Source organism: Prosopis cineraria, unplaced genomic scaffold, assembly GCF_029017545.1.
Source record: "Prosopis cineraria cultivar Desert tree isolate PC_DT_omini unplaced genomic scaffold, ASM2901754v1 PC3, whole genome shotgun sequence".
In the NCBI taxonomy this organism is placed as follows: domain Eukaryota; kingdom Viridiplantae; phylum Streptophyta; class Magnoliopsida; order Fabales; family Fabaceae; genus Prosopis; species Prosopis cineraria.
In genome coordinates this window covers 8,425,069-8,440,697 of record NW_026555334.1, presented here as the reverse complement: position 1 = coordinate 8,440,697, position 15,629 = coordinate 8,425,069, and the positions used below count along the sequence as shown (strand labels likewise).

Genomic DNA, 15,629 nt, shown 5'->3' with positions numbered 1-15,629 from the left:
TCTTAAAATAACAATATCTAATTACAATTTTTCTATAAAATAACAATTTTTATTTAAAAGATCACAAAATTGAACAAGAAATTGCAACTTGTCTATAAGAGTAAAATAGTCTTTTTAATTTAAAATTTATTGACACAAAATTTTCAAGAAATTTTAGTAAATTTATGATATTTTAGATATCAAATTATCATTTATGTAATTAAGGAGATTTTATTATTAATTTTTCCTTTCAAAAATTAAAATGAAGCAAAAACAAAAATCTTACTTAATTTCCCCGCTATTTGGTACTGTAAAACTTTGGGCATGTTGTTCTACACTTTTGGAAGAAACTAGTAAAGTACCCGTACTTTGCACGGGCCTATATTAAAGTTTTTATAAATAAATGTCAATCTTATAGAAAAATCTTTTTTAAAAGAATAACTTATAGCATATCATATTCAATACTCTATATCATCCTATACATAGCGGGATTATATAATTATCATTTTTAATGTTAAATATGCATAATAGAGTTAAGTAAATACAAAAGCTAAATGAATGTGTTGTTAATGGATACGATAGGAAGCAAATTAACAAAATTGCATAATTAATTAGACAAATTATTGAAGATTTCCCTATAAACAATATTAAAAGTTCTGTCTATAATATATGAATTAATTATTCTCATCAAAAACCAATATTTTTAAAACCTCCATGCTTCAAACACAAGAAACAATAATATAAAATTGACTATGCATGAAAATAGGATAAGGCAAATACAAACTAATATTACACAAGTTTTAACCCTGGCTCTTATAAATGTCATTACAAAGGTTAATATAATGGAAAATTGCATCCTTCTTATAGCAAATAGAAACCTAAAATTTGTTGGAGACATAACAATGTGTGGTATATATACTTTTTGTCTTTATAGTTGACTCAAACATTTCTTAGGCCTCAATAATATGTTTTCTAATTGTATAATTATGAGACGTGTACCATTATACAACCCCATGAACCTATCAATGTTCCACATTAAAATAATTGGGGTACCAACTTTTGGCCTTATTTTATAATTTGGGAGCCTAATATTATAATTAAATATAGAAGACCTATAGAGTGTAAGTCATCAAGTGAATTCATATCCCTATTATCTTTCACAACACTATCAAAACTCAAATATACAACCTCCTATCTAAGGATCATGGAGAACATGTATTTGTTTACTTCTTCAACTACAATCAACTTAAAGGTTAAAACAACACTATCTCTAAAACATGAAGAATTATAGACATTGTTAAGGAAATATAAGAAAGTCAAATCAGCAATAAACTTTATTAAATTATTTAAATCATCTAATAACAAATCATCTGGGATCTTAATGTGCACAGTTTCTTCATTAACTTCAGTAGCAATCCCATCATCAATTGAGATAATCTAGTTGGTAAAATCGTGAATAGCATTGTTAGATGTTTATTTGTTGCCATAAATCTTATGTTTCTTGTTAGTAAAAGAAGTTGACAATTATCCTAAATGTTTGAAGAGTTGACGGCAGCAAAAACAATGCCTTCTTCAGATCCACCTAGAATAACATGGAGGATTTGCCTAAAATTTCCACCAAACACAATAACTTTTCTTCCAAATGAAAGATTGGCAGCTAATAAGTTACTGAACTTGAGAAAATCTTTTAAGCATTTACCAAGAGCTTCAAAACAAAACTTGTGCGACATTGGAGACTCGTCCTATATAATTGATGACATGTGAACCAATAATTTAGCGAAGTTACTTCCTTATTTTATACTACATATAGTGTCTTCTATTATAGAAAGTGAAATACAAAATTATGAGTAAGTTGTTCGTTCTCCTAGAAGCAATAAAGAAGCTATCCTACTTGATGCTACATTAAAAGCAATTTTACCTTTAGATCATAATGAAGTAGAGAATGTCCTCCAAGCATACATATTTTCAGTTCCACCATACCCATAGAGGAAACAAGCTCCTCCTTTGTTAGATGTGACAATACTAATGATTTTATTATAAATTGTCCTTTGCTCAAGAGTTAATGTCTAAAGCAACCTTGCCAATTCAACAAATAATACAACTCTATCATAATTTAATTTGTTTATGCTCTCATTTGCATCCAAACTTGATATGTTAGATAAAAACATAGATTTATAATTTGTGAGACTTTTCCCATTAGAATGAAGTATTTTCTCAATCTCAATTAATATAAAGTTACATAAATCAGCCTCATCTAATTGTTATCCTGTGAAAAGAATATTGTTATATTAATAGTGTTGTTCGATAATTTATATAAATTCTATAGATATTATTAAATTGCTGAAAAAATAAAGAAGGCAAAGGCAAATGTAATTATTGCATATTGTGGTATCTAGTAATATTTTTTTTTCCTATTCATAATGTTATCTGATAAGAAGATTCATATACTATCCCATACAACCTTTGGTCGAGAAAAAGAATCACAAATAAGAGTAGTGTAAAACAATCTTCTTAGAAATTGTTCTGATGCTCACTAGCTTGCTTCTCTTATATTATTAATATATTCCTTGTCATTGTTTGGTAACCTCAGTGCATAATAGGCATCTCTAAAAGTAAGATAGATGACTTCATCAATAGTGCACATACTTTCATACAAAGTATAGCCTTTGACTATGATTAGTAGGATGTGCTAATAATACAATTTACCACTACTTAAAGGGGTATAATAAAATCTTCTGATTAAAAAATTCTACTTCCTAGGTTGCCACTCATATAGATATTTCTTATAAAAAAATTTAGTTAGGAATTCAGGACATGTTAAGTCCTTAGCCTCATTATTATTCTCATTATCATTAGCATAGAACTATACCTTAAGCATTATGATCTTTCATATACTGCGATTGACGGCTAAATCTATATTTTTCATTGTTTAATTATTCATTCCTTTCTCTTCTAATCTTCCTCACTTTGTTCCAGCATCTTTGTCCTTTTAGCACACTACTATTAATGAAGGAGTGAGTTTTGGATATCATCATGTTATTGGTTTTTAACTATTATATACACACATTTTTGTTTTTCAAAATCAAAGTGAAGAGCTCCAGAAAAATAAAATTTGTGCATGGTATTGTGATTGAATTTGCAGCAGTATCATGTGAAGTGATTTAAGAAAAAAATTGATTTTTCCCCTCCTTCCTCATCTTATTTTTACTTATTTAACCTTTTTTTCTTTAATTTCTTACTTAAAGATAATAAAATAATTAGTATTGTTGTTGTTGTTAATAAATTTTTAAAAAATAATATTTTAAAGCAAGCATAAATATAATTTTTTAAAAAAAATTGATGTGTTAATGGGCTGGGTTAAGGAAAACAGCTCACTAAAAAGCATGACTTTTCAACTTACACTTACTAACTTGTAACATATGAGTTGGCCCATTTTCTCAACTCTATTATTGATCAAAAGTTGTGCAAATCAATCTAGTGGCTCTCATTAAAATTGTAGTCATGTGTAAAAAAAAATCTAAATTAATTAATAGAAGATATGATTAAAATAATTAGATTTTATATTTTTTCGGTCCTATTTATAAGTTACTTTCAATATCTCTTATTGGAATCAAGAAAAACCTTAAAGATTATTAACTCTATCTAAAAATTTGACAAAGTTTTAACTTTGTTTATATTAAACATATATATTTTAATGATATGCTTTTTCTCTCTAACATTTAATGGAGGGTAAAAGAAGAAATATGTACTGAAAATTTAATAATGTAACTTATAAATATAATAAAATCTTCTCTCTCTATCATATAAATAGGATCAGAGGGAGCAAGAATTTACTTTTTAAATACTCTCTTCGTTAAAAAATATAAGATATTTTTAAAAAAGTTAGATATTAAAAAATGTAAAATATTTTTAGTTTTTTGAGGTGTAATAATTGCCTTTTTTCTAAAAGTGCCCCTATTGATAAATGATTTTATATTTATTGTATGGTGTTTAATAGGGGTAAATATAAAAAAAGATAGGGTTAGTTTGAAAATAAATAACTACTTTATTGGTGGGTGAGATTTAATTAAAAATGTCTCATATTTTTAAACGGAGGAAGTATGTACATTTTTTTATTATTTGATATCTAATTATATAATGGTAGAATAATATAGTCCAAAATTTTTATTTAGATTATAAATGGGATTGAAATCCCACTAAGAAATATTTAGATTTTTATTATATTCAAATTTAAATTAATATGAAAATATTATCTATTTTACTCATTTAATTTTTGAATAATTAAATTTTATATAATTTAACTACATAATTATTAAATAGCATGTTGGAAAAATTTTATTTAATTTATAAAATTTATAAATATAAGTGGAATTAAAATTTAAGATGAACATAATTAGATTTCCTAATATTTTTAAATACTTATTTTATTATATTCAAATTCAAATGAGATTGGATTATAGAGAATTGAGGAAATCTTAAAAACTACTTAAATTCTTAACTATCATATGAATTTGTGTAATTAATTTTAATATTGTAGATTTAAAAATATTGCCTTTCAACGCACTTTGAAAACAAAATGCATCGAATTGGATTTTTAATTCTATAAGAATATTTAATTTTAAATATTTTATTTATACTTATGTTTTTTAGTATTTTTATTGACTATTTAATTTGGGATAAGATATTTTATTTATTCACTATTAAAGTTTTATTAACATATATCTCATCTCACAAGTTTATATAAACTCATACTTCTCACAATCTTAATTAGAATAAGTAGTACTCCCTCCGTTCAAAAATTTAAGGTATTTTTTGAGGAGTTAGATATTCAAAAATGTAATGCATCTTTAGTCTTTTGAGATATAATTATTACCTTTTTTTAAAAGTGTCCCTATTGATAAATGACTTTATATTTATTGTAGGGTGTATAATAAGGATAAATATAAAAAGATAAAATTATTTTAAAAGTAGGTAATTACTTGATTGGGAGTAAGATTCAGTTAAAAATGCATTACATTTTTGAACGAAGGAGTAACTAATACCATTTATTTATAATTAAGATAATATTTACATGAAAGGAAATTTGAATTAAAAATGGCAATTTTATCTAATCACTGTTTATTTTTTTTAATAGCACTAGCTTAAAATTCAAAATTTAAATCTAAAATCTTTTTTATTTTTTTTGGATGAAACCTAAGGCTTTTTATTATTAAGTATGTTATGCTGGTAATCCAAAATTATTGAATATATTGACTGATACTATTAATATATCCTACTCAAATTACAAACTTATCAAAATTTCAAGTACTTTTAGAAGATATAATTAATTTGATGAAATCATTTTACCTAAGATACATGATTTTGATAATTTTTTATACCTTTAACTTATCTTGGTTACACATTTGAATATTATGTTGGCAAAAAAAATACATTTTTCAATATTAAATTTCAATATTTATCAATCTTAAATCCAGCATAAATAATAATTAGATTTTTCAAGATAATAAAAAACATATGATATTTTTGGAATAAGAAAATTAATTTATTATAAAATAATAAGTTGCCATCCAAACCAATCAAATACAATTAGATTCTATGATTAAAAAATTTATCAAAAAATAGTTCTATTTGAAAATTGTACATTGTTAGCTCTAAAGAGAATTATACAAATAAAAAATTAATATCTTAACAAAAATCTTAATTGATTACATGTTTTACTTAGATTTTAATCTTAATCTTTTTAACATCTTAATCGGTTATAATTATGTAAAAAAATTTTAGATTGATATATTTTGATATTATTAATATTTTAAGTAATTACAATAAATCAAAACAAAATACCTGAAGTACAGTTTTTTAGTGCCGTTGAACTCACTAATCTTAAATCACTAGACATGATAATAATTAATTTTTTTATTATCTTCTCCATCAAGTTTAGTATATCATTTGTAAAGGTCCTTATAGAGGACAACTTATCTTATTTTTCTTATAATGATAGAACAATATCAAAACGTAAAAAAATAAGGTTTCAAAAATATTAATTAATAAAATTTGTGTCATATCATTTTGCATCTTCTATGCTTATTTTTATTTGTTTTTTTATCCTTTTAATGGGCTCCTCCAACTCTCCAATTTCAGATAATCTTCCATTCACATCTATAAAAAAAAAAGTAGACCATTTAAAATTGAGATAAATAAGAATAGATTATTTAAACTTGTTATATTCAATAATTACTTTAATGACTAAAGTAATTATTAAATAGAATTGTCTAATAAAATAGTTGATTACTTTATTATATTTGATAGGTGATTCGTATGTATTAAATAAACACTTTACTATTTTCAAAAACTTATTATATTAAATAAAATTGTTATTACTTCATTTTATAATAATCCTAAACTGATATCATATATTAAATAAGATATTTGAGAACTCGTAATATAAAATAATATTGTTTAATATATGTACAAAAATCTTTATATATTAACTAATATTAGATAATTCATAATTAAAGTTTTCAAAAAGATAAGAAAAAACTAAAATAAGATATTATCTTAACATGCTAAATGGATTTTTTGAAGGACAAATTCAAAAAATTTGAATATATACCAACTAAGTAATTATCATTTGTTGCCTCTCTATCTGCAATATATGGGATATTAAAAAAATTGAACTCAAAATGATAGATGGAACCCGTCTCAAGATGTAGTTTTACAATAGTAGAAAATATAAAGCTAATTTTGTAAGGATGATCTTGTGTCCAATACAATTGGAAGCATTGGGAAACCTTGAATTTTGAAATTTCATATATTTTAAAGGGATACATCTTATCTTCAAAACGTCTCACAAAAAGTTTTTAAATGACTACAGAGATTTGATCACCTTATAACAACATTGTCCCATAGCTAGGATAAGTATTATATATTGAACATAATTGATGAGATGCAAATTATAAAAAAAATATAAAAGATATAAACACTTACTTCGGCATCATGAAAGACTAATTCAATACCGTTGGATTATTTGGATGTATACTTCCACTTGTCAAATATCCAAATATGAATCACCCTGACCACAATGAGCCACTTCTTTTTCGTTGTGTTGATGGCGTGAATAGCATGGATCTCATATATAGGAGCCATGGATAGTATAAAAAATAGTTGAGAGGAAAATGAACTTAATGTGATTAATTAGAGGAGTGAGTCGAATGTAAAGGTGTAAAATTTATTATTAACCTAACTAAGTAATTTATAATTGAATAAGGCTAACTTGGGAGGAAAAATTAAGAGGTGATTTTTTTTAAAAATTCAAGATGATAGATATTAAATATTTACTTTTATGAGTATAGATATTTAAGAAATAATTTGAATTTTACCAAACTTAATATATGAATTTAACATAATAAGATCCAAATTATAAATATATGAATTTAACATATGGAACAACTTGGTTGCACAAGCCAACTTATATAAATATGGAAAAAATTAATATATGAATTTAACACAATGAGATAAATAATTAAATAGCTTAATATCTATACTTTATCATATTTATAAATTTTGAAGTTCAAGATGATAAATTTAAATAGTAAAACACATATTGCTTTTTTTTTTTTCTAAATATTTAAACAGATATATATTAATTTAAATTTGAATCTTAATATATATATCTCTATATATATACTCAAAATTATAAACCTAGATTTTCACCATATATTAAGGTTAGATATATTTATTAAATAGATAGATATTAAATTAAATTTAAATATAATCAGATTTGAATTTCAAATATGTAAAAATAAATTTTTATATACATATAAAAATTAATGATTCATCTCGTACTTAACTACAAAATTAAATAATATATTTTATATTTCTTAAAAAATAATAAACATCCCGAACCTAACCTTAAACTTGACTCTGAAGCACATAATTTCATGAAAAGTATCTCAAAGTATAGAATTATAACAAATCTAAAAATAAATACATGATATTCTCTTATAACCTTAAATTCTACTTTTATATATATAATGATTTGTAGTAACTTTTTATGTTATTTTGATTATTTGCATAATGAAAATATAATTTTTATATTAAAGTTGTCATGTCATTTATCTTTGACATTATGATCATTTCATTAATTTTTTAAAATAAAAAACATTCACTAATAGCTTGAGTTTGGATTACTAACAAGATTATATCCACAACCTCCTACTTATAGAAAAATCAGCATGACAATAGGTTACAAAACTATTGGTGTTTTCTGAAAAAAAATAAAAATAAAATTAAGATGATAAGATTGTAAGAACTTTAATATAATCACCTTATTTTATGATCCTCTTTTATCCTTTTCCCTTTTGGGTTAAATTTATTTATTTTTATCTGTGATTGTTAATGTTGGATGTCTGGCAAATGCCACACTTGCTCTAGTGTGATGGAACCTTTGAATTTTTAAATTTATGGATTGCCTTTATGTTATCAAGGCTTGCACGCTGTTTGTTCAAAACAAAAACAAAAAAAAGAAAAAAAGAAAAAGCCCTGCACACTGTTGTATCCATTTCTTATGCACACAATGTCTAAAATGAGTTTTCCCTTATTTAATTTTTAAATTTAAAATTTTCTTCCTCTTATTTTTTTAATTATCTCATTCACGCTTCAACTATTTTCTACTTCAAATTTCAAATTAATCACTTGATCTATACACATATCAATATAATCAATCAATATATTATATAAAAATAAAATAAATAATTACTATTATCATTATTCTATATTTATTTATGTGCCAATTAATTTATTTTTTATTTTAAATAATTAATGTACTTTTTAATTTTTATGTAACTTTAGAAAATTCTGTATCTTTTTGCCCATGCACGGATGCACCACATCAAAGCTACTCCTATATATATATATATATATATATATAGATCATCAATATATAGATATATAAGGAAAAATGCATATTTAATAATCTGATGTCTAATTTTATATAATATTTTAATTTCAATCCCTTAATTTTATAAAATATATTTTTAATATTCTAACATTAACATTACTGGTATCAAATAATTATTTTTTTTTCCAAATATTATTTTAAAAAACAAACTTAAAATATTAACATTGGACAATGTCTTATTAACATATAAAAATTCCATGTCAATTTTTTTTATTAATGAAGCTAATGATAATAAAATTACATTACTAAAAAAATACTTCATAAAATTAGAATTAGAAGATCATTCGCCAAAAAAAATTGGAAGATCAAAATCAAACTTCATGTAAAATTTAAAGATGAAGATACACCTCCTCCATAATTAATTAATAATAATAAAAAACAAACAGTGGCAGGTCAGTAATTACGTGCAAGTACACGAGCAATTGCTTAATGTGATGAAAATATATAGTGTAGAACCGGGATGCTCTTCATGCTTCGTGAAAGTTCTGCATTGGCCCCCACAAACCCTAGCCTAATCTTATATTCCCTTCTTTCACCCTCACGGTCCTCTGCGCTCGAAGCTTCAACAATGTCTCACTTTGGAAGGTCGGGTCCTCCAGACATCACTGACACCTATTCGCTTCTAGTGCTCAATATCACATTCCGTAAGCTCCATCTTTTTCTCTCCTTTGTGTTTCTGCGCCTCGTTCGTTCTCGCTTTGATCAGTGTGTTGTGAAAATCTTTATTTTTAATCTTTCCCTGTTTTCTATGATCAGGTACAACCGCAGATGATCTGTTTCCCCTGTTCGATAAGTACGGCAAGGTCGTCGACATCTTTATTCCCAGAGATCGAAGGTACTTCTTTTTCTTGAATACCGACTCGGACGCTGACTCTTAATTATCTAGAAAACATGCACATCATTACGAAGCTTCCAAGTTCTTCTATTTAACATGGTTTCGTTGACAGACACCTGCTGTGTATTTGTTCTCGTGTTTGGGTGCTCCTGGGAGAGTGATATATGAATTTCTTTATTCAGAAGCTTTTATTTTTTTCCCTTTTCAATTGCTTCTTGGTGGCAATAATTGTTTATGGCGTGTTAGTGAATCTTTGAACTTCTTTCGGTTATAATATCTTTCATTCTTATGTTGTTGTGGTCTCACTTGTTGTAAAGTAGTGATAGCAATAGTGCGAATGTTAATTTCGAAGAATTTTGATTTTCTTTTAAATTTTACTGTGGTGAAGGACCGGTGAATCAAGGGGTTTTGCATTCGTGCGTTATAAGTATGCTGATGAGGCACAAAAGGCTGTGGATAGGCTGGACGGTATAGATCTTTCTGATTAAGATTTCTATATGTTTTTTTTTTCATTAATGCAAAATATAAATTTTCGACATTTTTATGTGCAGGAAGAGTGGTTGATGGCCGGGAGATAACTGTTCAATTTGCAAAATATGGGCCTAATGCAGAGAGGATGTAAGTTCTGAGCCTGGTACTTTCTGGTGCTGTAATGGTTGTTGTTTGTTGATCCATGTATGATTTGCTATGCCTTGTTTAAACTTTAAACATTTTTGGTGGGTATTACTGCTTATCAGATAGTGCACGGGCAGAGTACCATGTGCTATTTACTCATCTGGATAGCCAATTAACTGAGAAGAAAAGGTTTTCACACATTCTGAAAACATACTAAATTCTTTCAACTTGTTTGAAGTGTTTTTTGATGTCTTCTTGACAAAAAAGAAACTAAGAGATCTTGTTTTCTTGTACCTAGTTACTTGCAAATTTTCCCGTGTTTTTCAGTGTTCGTTTCTGCATTGAAAAAAGGACTTTGATTGCTATGAATAAATAATATGCTACAATACATTATGGCTCAATTATGCCTCTCCTAGATTGTAGCTAGACTTTTAGATCAACATCCATTAAGACTGGTTTCATTGCGATAGCTTTGTTGTTTTCAGCTGCATATCTACATTGAACTCCAAATGATATCTGGCATTGCTAATCTGTGTCTTACATAACTTGAGATTTGAGTTACTGTGGTTAGCAAATACTAAATTCAGTTTATTATATTTCCAGTCACAAAGGAAGGATTATTGAAACATTCCCCAAGTCTAGGCACAGGTCAAGGAGTCGCAGCCCCAGGAGAAGGTGCTGTATTTTTTTCCTTTCTGCTGTTCTTTTGGAGCATTATGCTTATAATTGTGTGCTCAGTAGCCCAGTTTAGATGTTAGTTATTGTTTCACTACTTGTATTGAAAGAGTGTGGTGTTGCTGATGTTTCATGAACTGGCTTTTCTCTCTATTTGGAAACATGGTCTAAGATTATGGGTAAACTGTGGTATGACGGGTACTAGTATGTACCCAGCTATAGAGGAAGCAAGCTTGATTTTTTTTAATTTGTTGTGGCAATAATGTCAGAATCATCTATAGAGGGGCTGTTTTTGTTATTGACATATGATAAGATGTCTATATGTCTAATATATGTGAGAATGGATTAGAGGGCAACATTGAGCATTGCTGGTTACTTTAAGTGGACTTGTTTTGTGTCTGATCATATGCTGTGACTCATGTAGACCGATTCCCCACTTCAATGAGAATTTTAATGTTCAAGCTAAAGAATGCTTAAGTGTTCACTGGAAGAATCTGGTCTTAGCATAAGCTGAGGTAATTGGAAGTATGAGACCATTCTATTGTATGCCAAGCTCTTTACTGAATTTGCGCTAGCTTGATAAATATTTGTTTCCCAAACTTGAATTTTTGCTGATGTGATTATTAGCATAAAATTGTTTTGTAGAAGACAAGTGTGTAATGATCATAGGTTTTCACTTTTGATTGCATTTCTAAAATGTAAGAACTGATGAATCTAATCTTGGCATCTTTCAAGCAATATTTCTTGAGATTAATAGTAGTGGTGGCTCAATCATTTACAGGTATCGTGATGATTACAGGGACAGGGATTATAGGAGGAGGAGTCGCAGCAGGAGTTACGATAGGTATGAAAGGGATAGGTATCGTGGAAGAGAAAGAGAATCTCGTCGCAGAAGTAGGAGCCGTAGTGCAAGTCCTGATTACTACAAGAGTCGTGGAAGGGATCGCTATGATGATGAGCGTCGTAGCCATAGCCGAAGCCGAAGCCGATCTGTGGATAGGTTTTAAGACCTTGATACTTAGCTACTTTAAATTCTAATTTTATTGAACATTGAAGTTCTGTGCCTCAAAATATTGAAGGTTTATTTTCTGACTTCTTCATGGTTGTTGCTTTTAAAACAGTCGCTCCCCTGCACGCCGCAGCCTTAGTCCTCGAAGGAGTCCTTCACCTCAAAGGAGTGCTTCCCCTCAAAGAAGTATTTCCCCAAGGAGGAGCCCAAGGGATGAAAGCCCTGAGAGTCGTAGCCGTGATGGACGATCTCCTACACCTCACAGTGTCTCACCACGTGGTCAACCCAAGGATTCGAGAAGCCCATCCCCTCGAAATTCTAATGGAGATGTATGTGACATGCTTTAAGGAAAAACTTAATTGCAATTATTAAGTGCTTGCTATTAAGTTCTTCAATAGTATTGTGGTTTCTAGAGCCAAGGTTTTTAAATGTCTCAACAATTTGGTGTTGTGAAACACTGCTCATTTTTTATTTTGCATTAGAGCTTGATAGCAAACGCTTGAGTAACTTTGTCTTAAGCTTTGTTCTTATCTTTGTGAAAGATTATTATTGCAGTAAAAGCAAAAACTTTCTCAACTTGTTTATTTTGTTGTTTTACTGTATTATTTTTACAGGAATGAGCACCAGGTTTCTGATGAAAAAATGCGGAGGGACCTTGAGTAATGCAGTTGTAGCTGCTTTGATAATGTTGGGTCCTTTGATCGATGTTCATGATCTTGTCGGACTTCCTTGGTGTTAAAATGTTACTATATTTGGACCTAATGTGTCTTCTAGTGGTCTATCTGGTAACTATTGGACCTTGTAGTTAAATAGATTGATATTGCACTGTTGTTGAAGAGTTTTGTCATTTAGTTTGTTTCTGCTGGTGCATTTAACAATTTCTCTACTTTTACTCCCCGCTTATAGGGAAGTGTGGTCGTGATTTAGTTAAAGTTTGGTTGATAAAGTTCTTCGGAATTATAATGAACTTGTTGGGTTTTATAGTTATGTTCGGGTAAAGTGGTGGGGGCCTGATAGGCGCATGTTGGATTGTTGCTGTTGATGCTGTTTCTATGTCATTGATGGTTGGTCGTGAATTTGATGCTGGTTGCAAGAGAGTATGCTGGTTTTAGGAGTATGATTATTTTACCGATATGCTGGTTTCACGAGCAATTAGTTGACTTGATTTATACCCCAAATGATGACATGATTGGTAAGATTTTTGGTTTAGCTCCTTATTACTTCTGAAATACATCATAATCACTGAGAATTCTGATCTTTGATCTGGCAATCGTGTTTGGTCTTCACTGACAAATATAAACATCGAAAAAGGATTCTTCTTGCTGTGATGGACACGAGTTGAACCTGTAATGAGATGTAGCGGATGCCTCATAGGAGATGGACCCAGTATTCATTAATTCAGACGCAGATACTAAACAATAAGTTGTGGGTACTGAATAGTAAACCTAATATGCTGTGGTGTGGTATTTCCAATGGTAATAAATTCGTGGTTACTTTTTGGGGTGATTCACTTGATATCAGCTTCTTTAACATAGACCTTTAACAATTATAACTTCTGCTACTTAATGTAGTGAGATACGCTCGTTGTAGCAGAGATGGTGGCTGATGCATCATTTGTATGATATGCATGTGTTCGTGAGTAATTTGAAGAATTAACAAATAACTGCATGCAGCTGGCTGTTGCTGCCCTTTTGGCCGGGGTCGGGGTTGGCAATGATATTAGCAGTTGGTTCTGATGATGGCTGTCCAGCTGGTTTCTGTTGATTGCAGAGCCTCCTGAAATAAATCTTTTACGTTGAACTGGTGATTGGTTTTGTAGGCTTTTCTCAATCCTTTTTTCTTGGATTATGGCTCTGGCATGTTTATTTTCTCTGTGGTCCTCTTTTGCATAGTCCTTGTTTCTGACCACGATCATTACGTTGTGGGATGATAATGACCTGCAACTGGAGGCTACAAATAATGGTTTTCTTGGGTATTTGATCATTCATTTATAAATATACCTGTAGAGGCATAAGCAAAACGTCAGGTAGAAATACATTTTGACTTCTTGATTGCGGATTAGCTGGATCTTTGTTTTATTGGGATAAATGAGAAAGTAGATGCAAAATGATTTTCATATCTGTTTTTTTCTCCATCTGAATTAGTTGAACCATCAAATTTTGTATTGTATATGCCCATCTATGTTCAATATTTTTGAATGAATGCACGTGATTCTCTAGACTTCTTTCCTACTTATTTGTCGGATTTTTGTTATGTTTTTAGAAAAAGAATTTAATTGTTTGTATTTTATGCTGGATAGGCTTGGTTGCATGAATTGATTTTGTTGCATTTTTAGCCTAGTTGCTTTCTTGTGATTTGTTGATATTCTCAAGATTTGGATGATAGAAGCTATTAATAATCACTAATTGCTTGTTAATAGAAATTTTCTATTCCTTAATTTGAGAAACGTGTGCCTTATCTGGTAACTAGAACGTGTCCATGCACCAGTTTTGTACCAGTCATGGCCGGTGACTAAGTTTCCCTGCACATACCCCTTATTGAACCCATTTTAATATTTCAGTCATGGATTTCAAGGTCCTTTTTCAATATCATATTCTCTGCACCCTTTTTAGCGCATCATGGTTTAAATAAATACATAAGGGAGATTATCTGCATTTGAGTGCAACAGATTAGGGGCTTTGCAGGCTGTTAAGGATGCTGCGAAATCTGTATTTTGTGTGCTAAAACTATGATCATGATTGTGATTATTTATATTACCAAGTATTCTGGTGTTTTTCTCTTCAAGTAGTTGGGAGAGGATTTGGACTAAGATTTGAGGTGGAAAGGGTATTGATGTAGTCCAGTTCTGGGTATGATCTATATTTGGATAACTCCTGCATGAGGCTAAGCAAAGAAAACCGACATGCCAAACAGAACAGATCAATGTTACTCGCAAACATGAGTGAGTCCCAGCACACAAGACTAAATTTGCTCCGTCCCGACATCACAGCTTCAAGAACATGCCCCTATCCAACATTTCTGCTAAACCCAAATCCGGTGACCGCACTATCTCCAGCCCTCCAGTACCTTCTGTGCACTGTTTTTCTTCTAATTTGAAAATTGTTGAGCATAATGTATGTTTATGTCATCTTTTTAACTCTGTTGATTTCTGCGAAGAAAACTGATCCATGAGATGGGCAAAACGTTTCCTGGTTAATTTGGTCATTTTACTCCTTTATTTATAGTTGATTTGTTTTTCCTTCTTTTTTTTATGCCTACCAAAACTTTATTTGATTTTTTCCAGATATCTAATTTTTTTCCAACTCTTTGTAATCTTGTAATTTTTTGGGTTCTCCATTTTTTGTTCCCAACTTGTAGAACTTTTCAGATGTTTTATAATATTCCTTCGCTTGTTACTTTAGTCCTTTTTAGACATCACACCTCTCTCTTCATACTTATAATACCTTTCTCTATTTTTGGTGTTATTGCACAAATATATGATTTTAAAACGCATATATATATATATATATATATTTGATTTTTCTTGTACGTTTTCATTCCACCATCAAGGATTTTATTTC

General features: G+C 29.0%; 1 protein-coding gene and 1 long non-coding RNA gene across 3 annotated transcripts; both read left to right on the top strand.

Moving 5' to 3' along the window:
* Nucleotides 1–9,401: 9,401 nt before the first annotated feature.
* On the top strand, nucleotides 9,402–12,927 carry LOC129306027 (serine/arginine-rich splicing factor SC35). Of its 2 annotated transcripts, none has more exons than XM_054946331.1 (8): nucleotides 9,402–9,579; nucleotides 9,692–9,770; nucleotides 10,159–10,238; nucleotides 10,322–10,388; nucleotides 10,989–11,060; nucleotides 11,860–12,060; nucleotides 12,182–12,398; nucleotides 12,684–12,927. In XM_054946331.1, the coding sequence occupies exons 1-8, from the start codon at nucleotides 9,405–9,407 to the stop codon at nucleotides 12,687–12,689; spliced, it is 897 nt and encodes a 298-aa protein (XP_054802306.1). In that variant the 5' UTR covers nucleotides 9,402–9,404; the 3' UTR covers nucleotides 12,690–12,927. The 2 variants fall into 2 exon arrangements, with proteins under 2 accessions (XP_054802306.1, XP_054802305.1); XM_054946330.1 differs by having other exon boundaries at nucleotides 9,404–9,579; nucleotides 11,842–12,060.
* A 126-nt stretch (nucleotides 12,928–13,053) lies between these two features.
* LOC129306028 (uncharacterized) lies at nucleotides 13,054–15,265 on the top strand. The gene is made up of 3 exons (XR_008592103.1): nucleotides 13,054–13,261; nucleotides 13,381–13,544; nucleotides 13,641–15,265. It is a non-coding gene; the product is annotated as an uncharacterized LOC129306028 (long non-coding RNA).
* The last annotated feature ends 364 nt before the right edge of the window (nucleotides 15,266–15,629 follow it).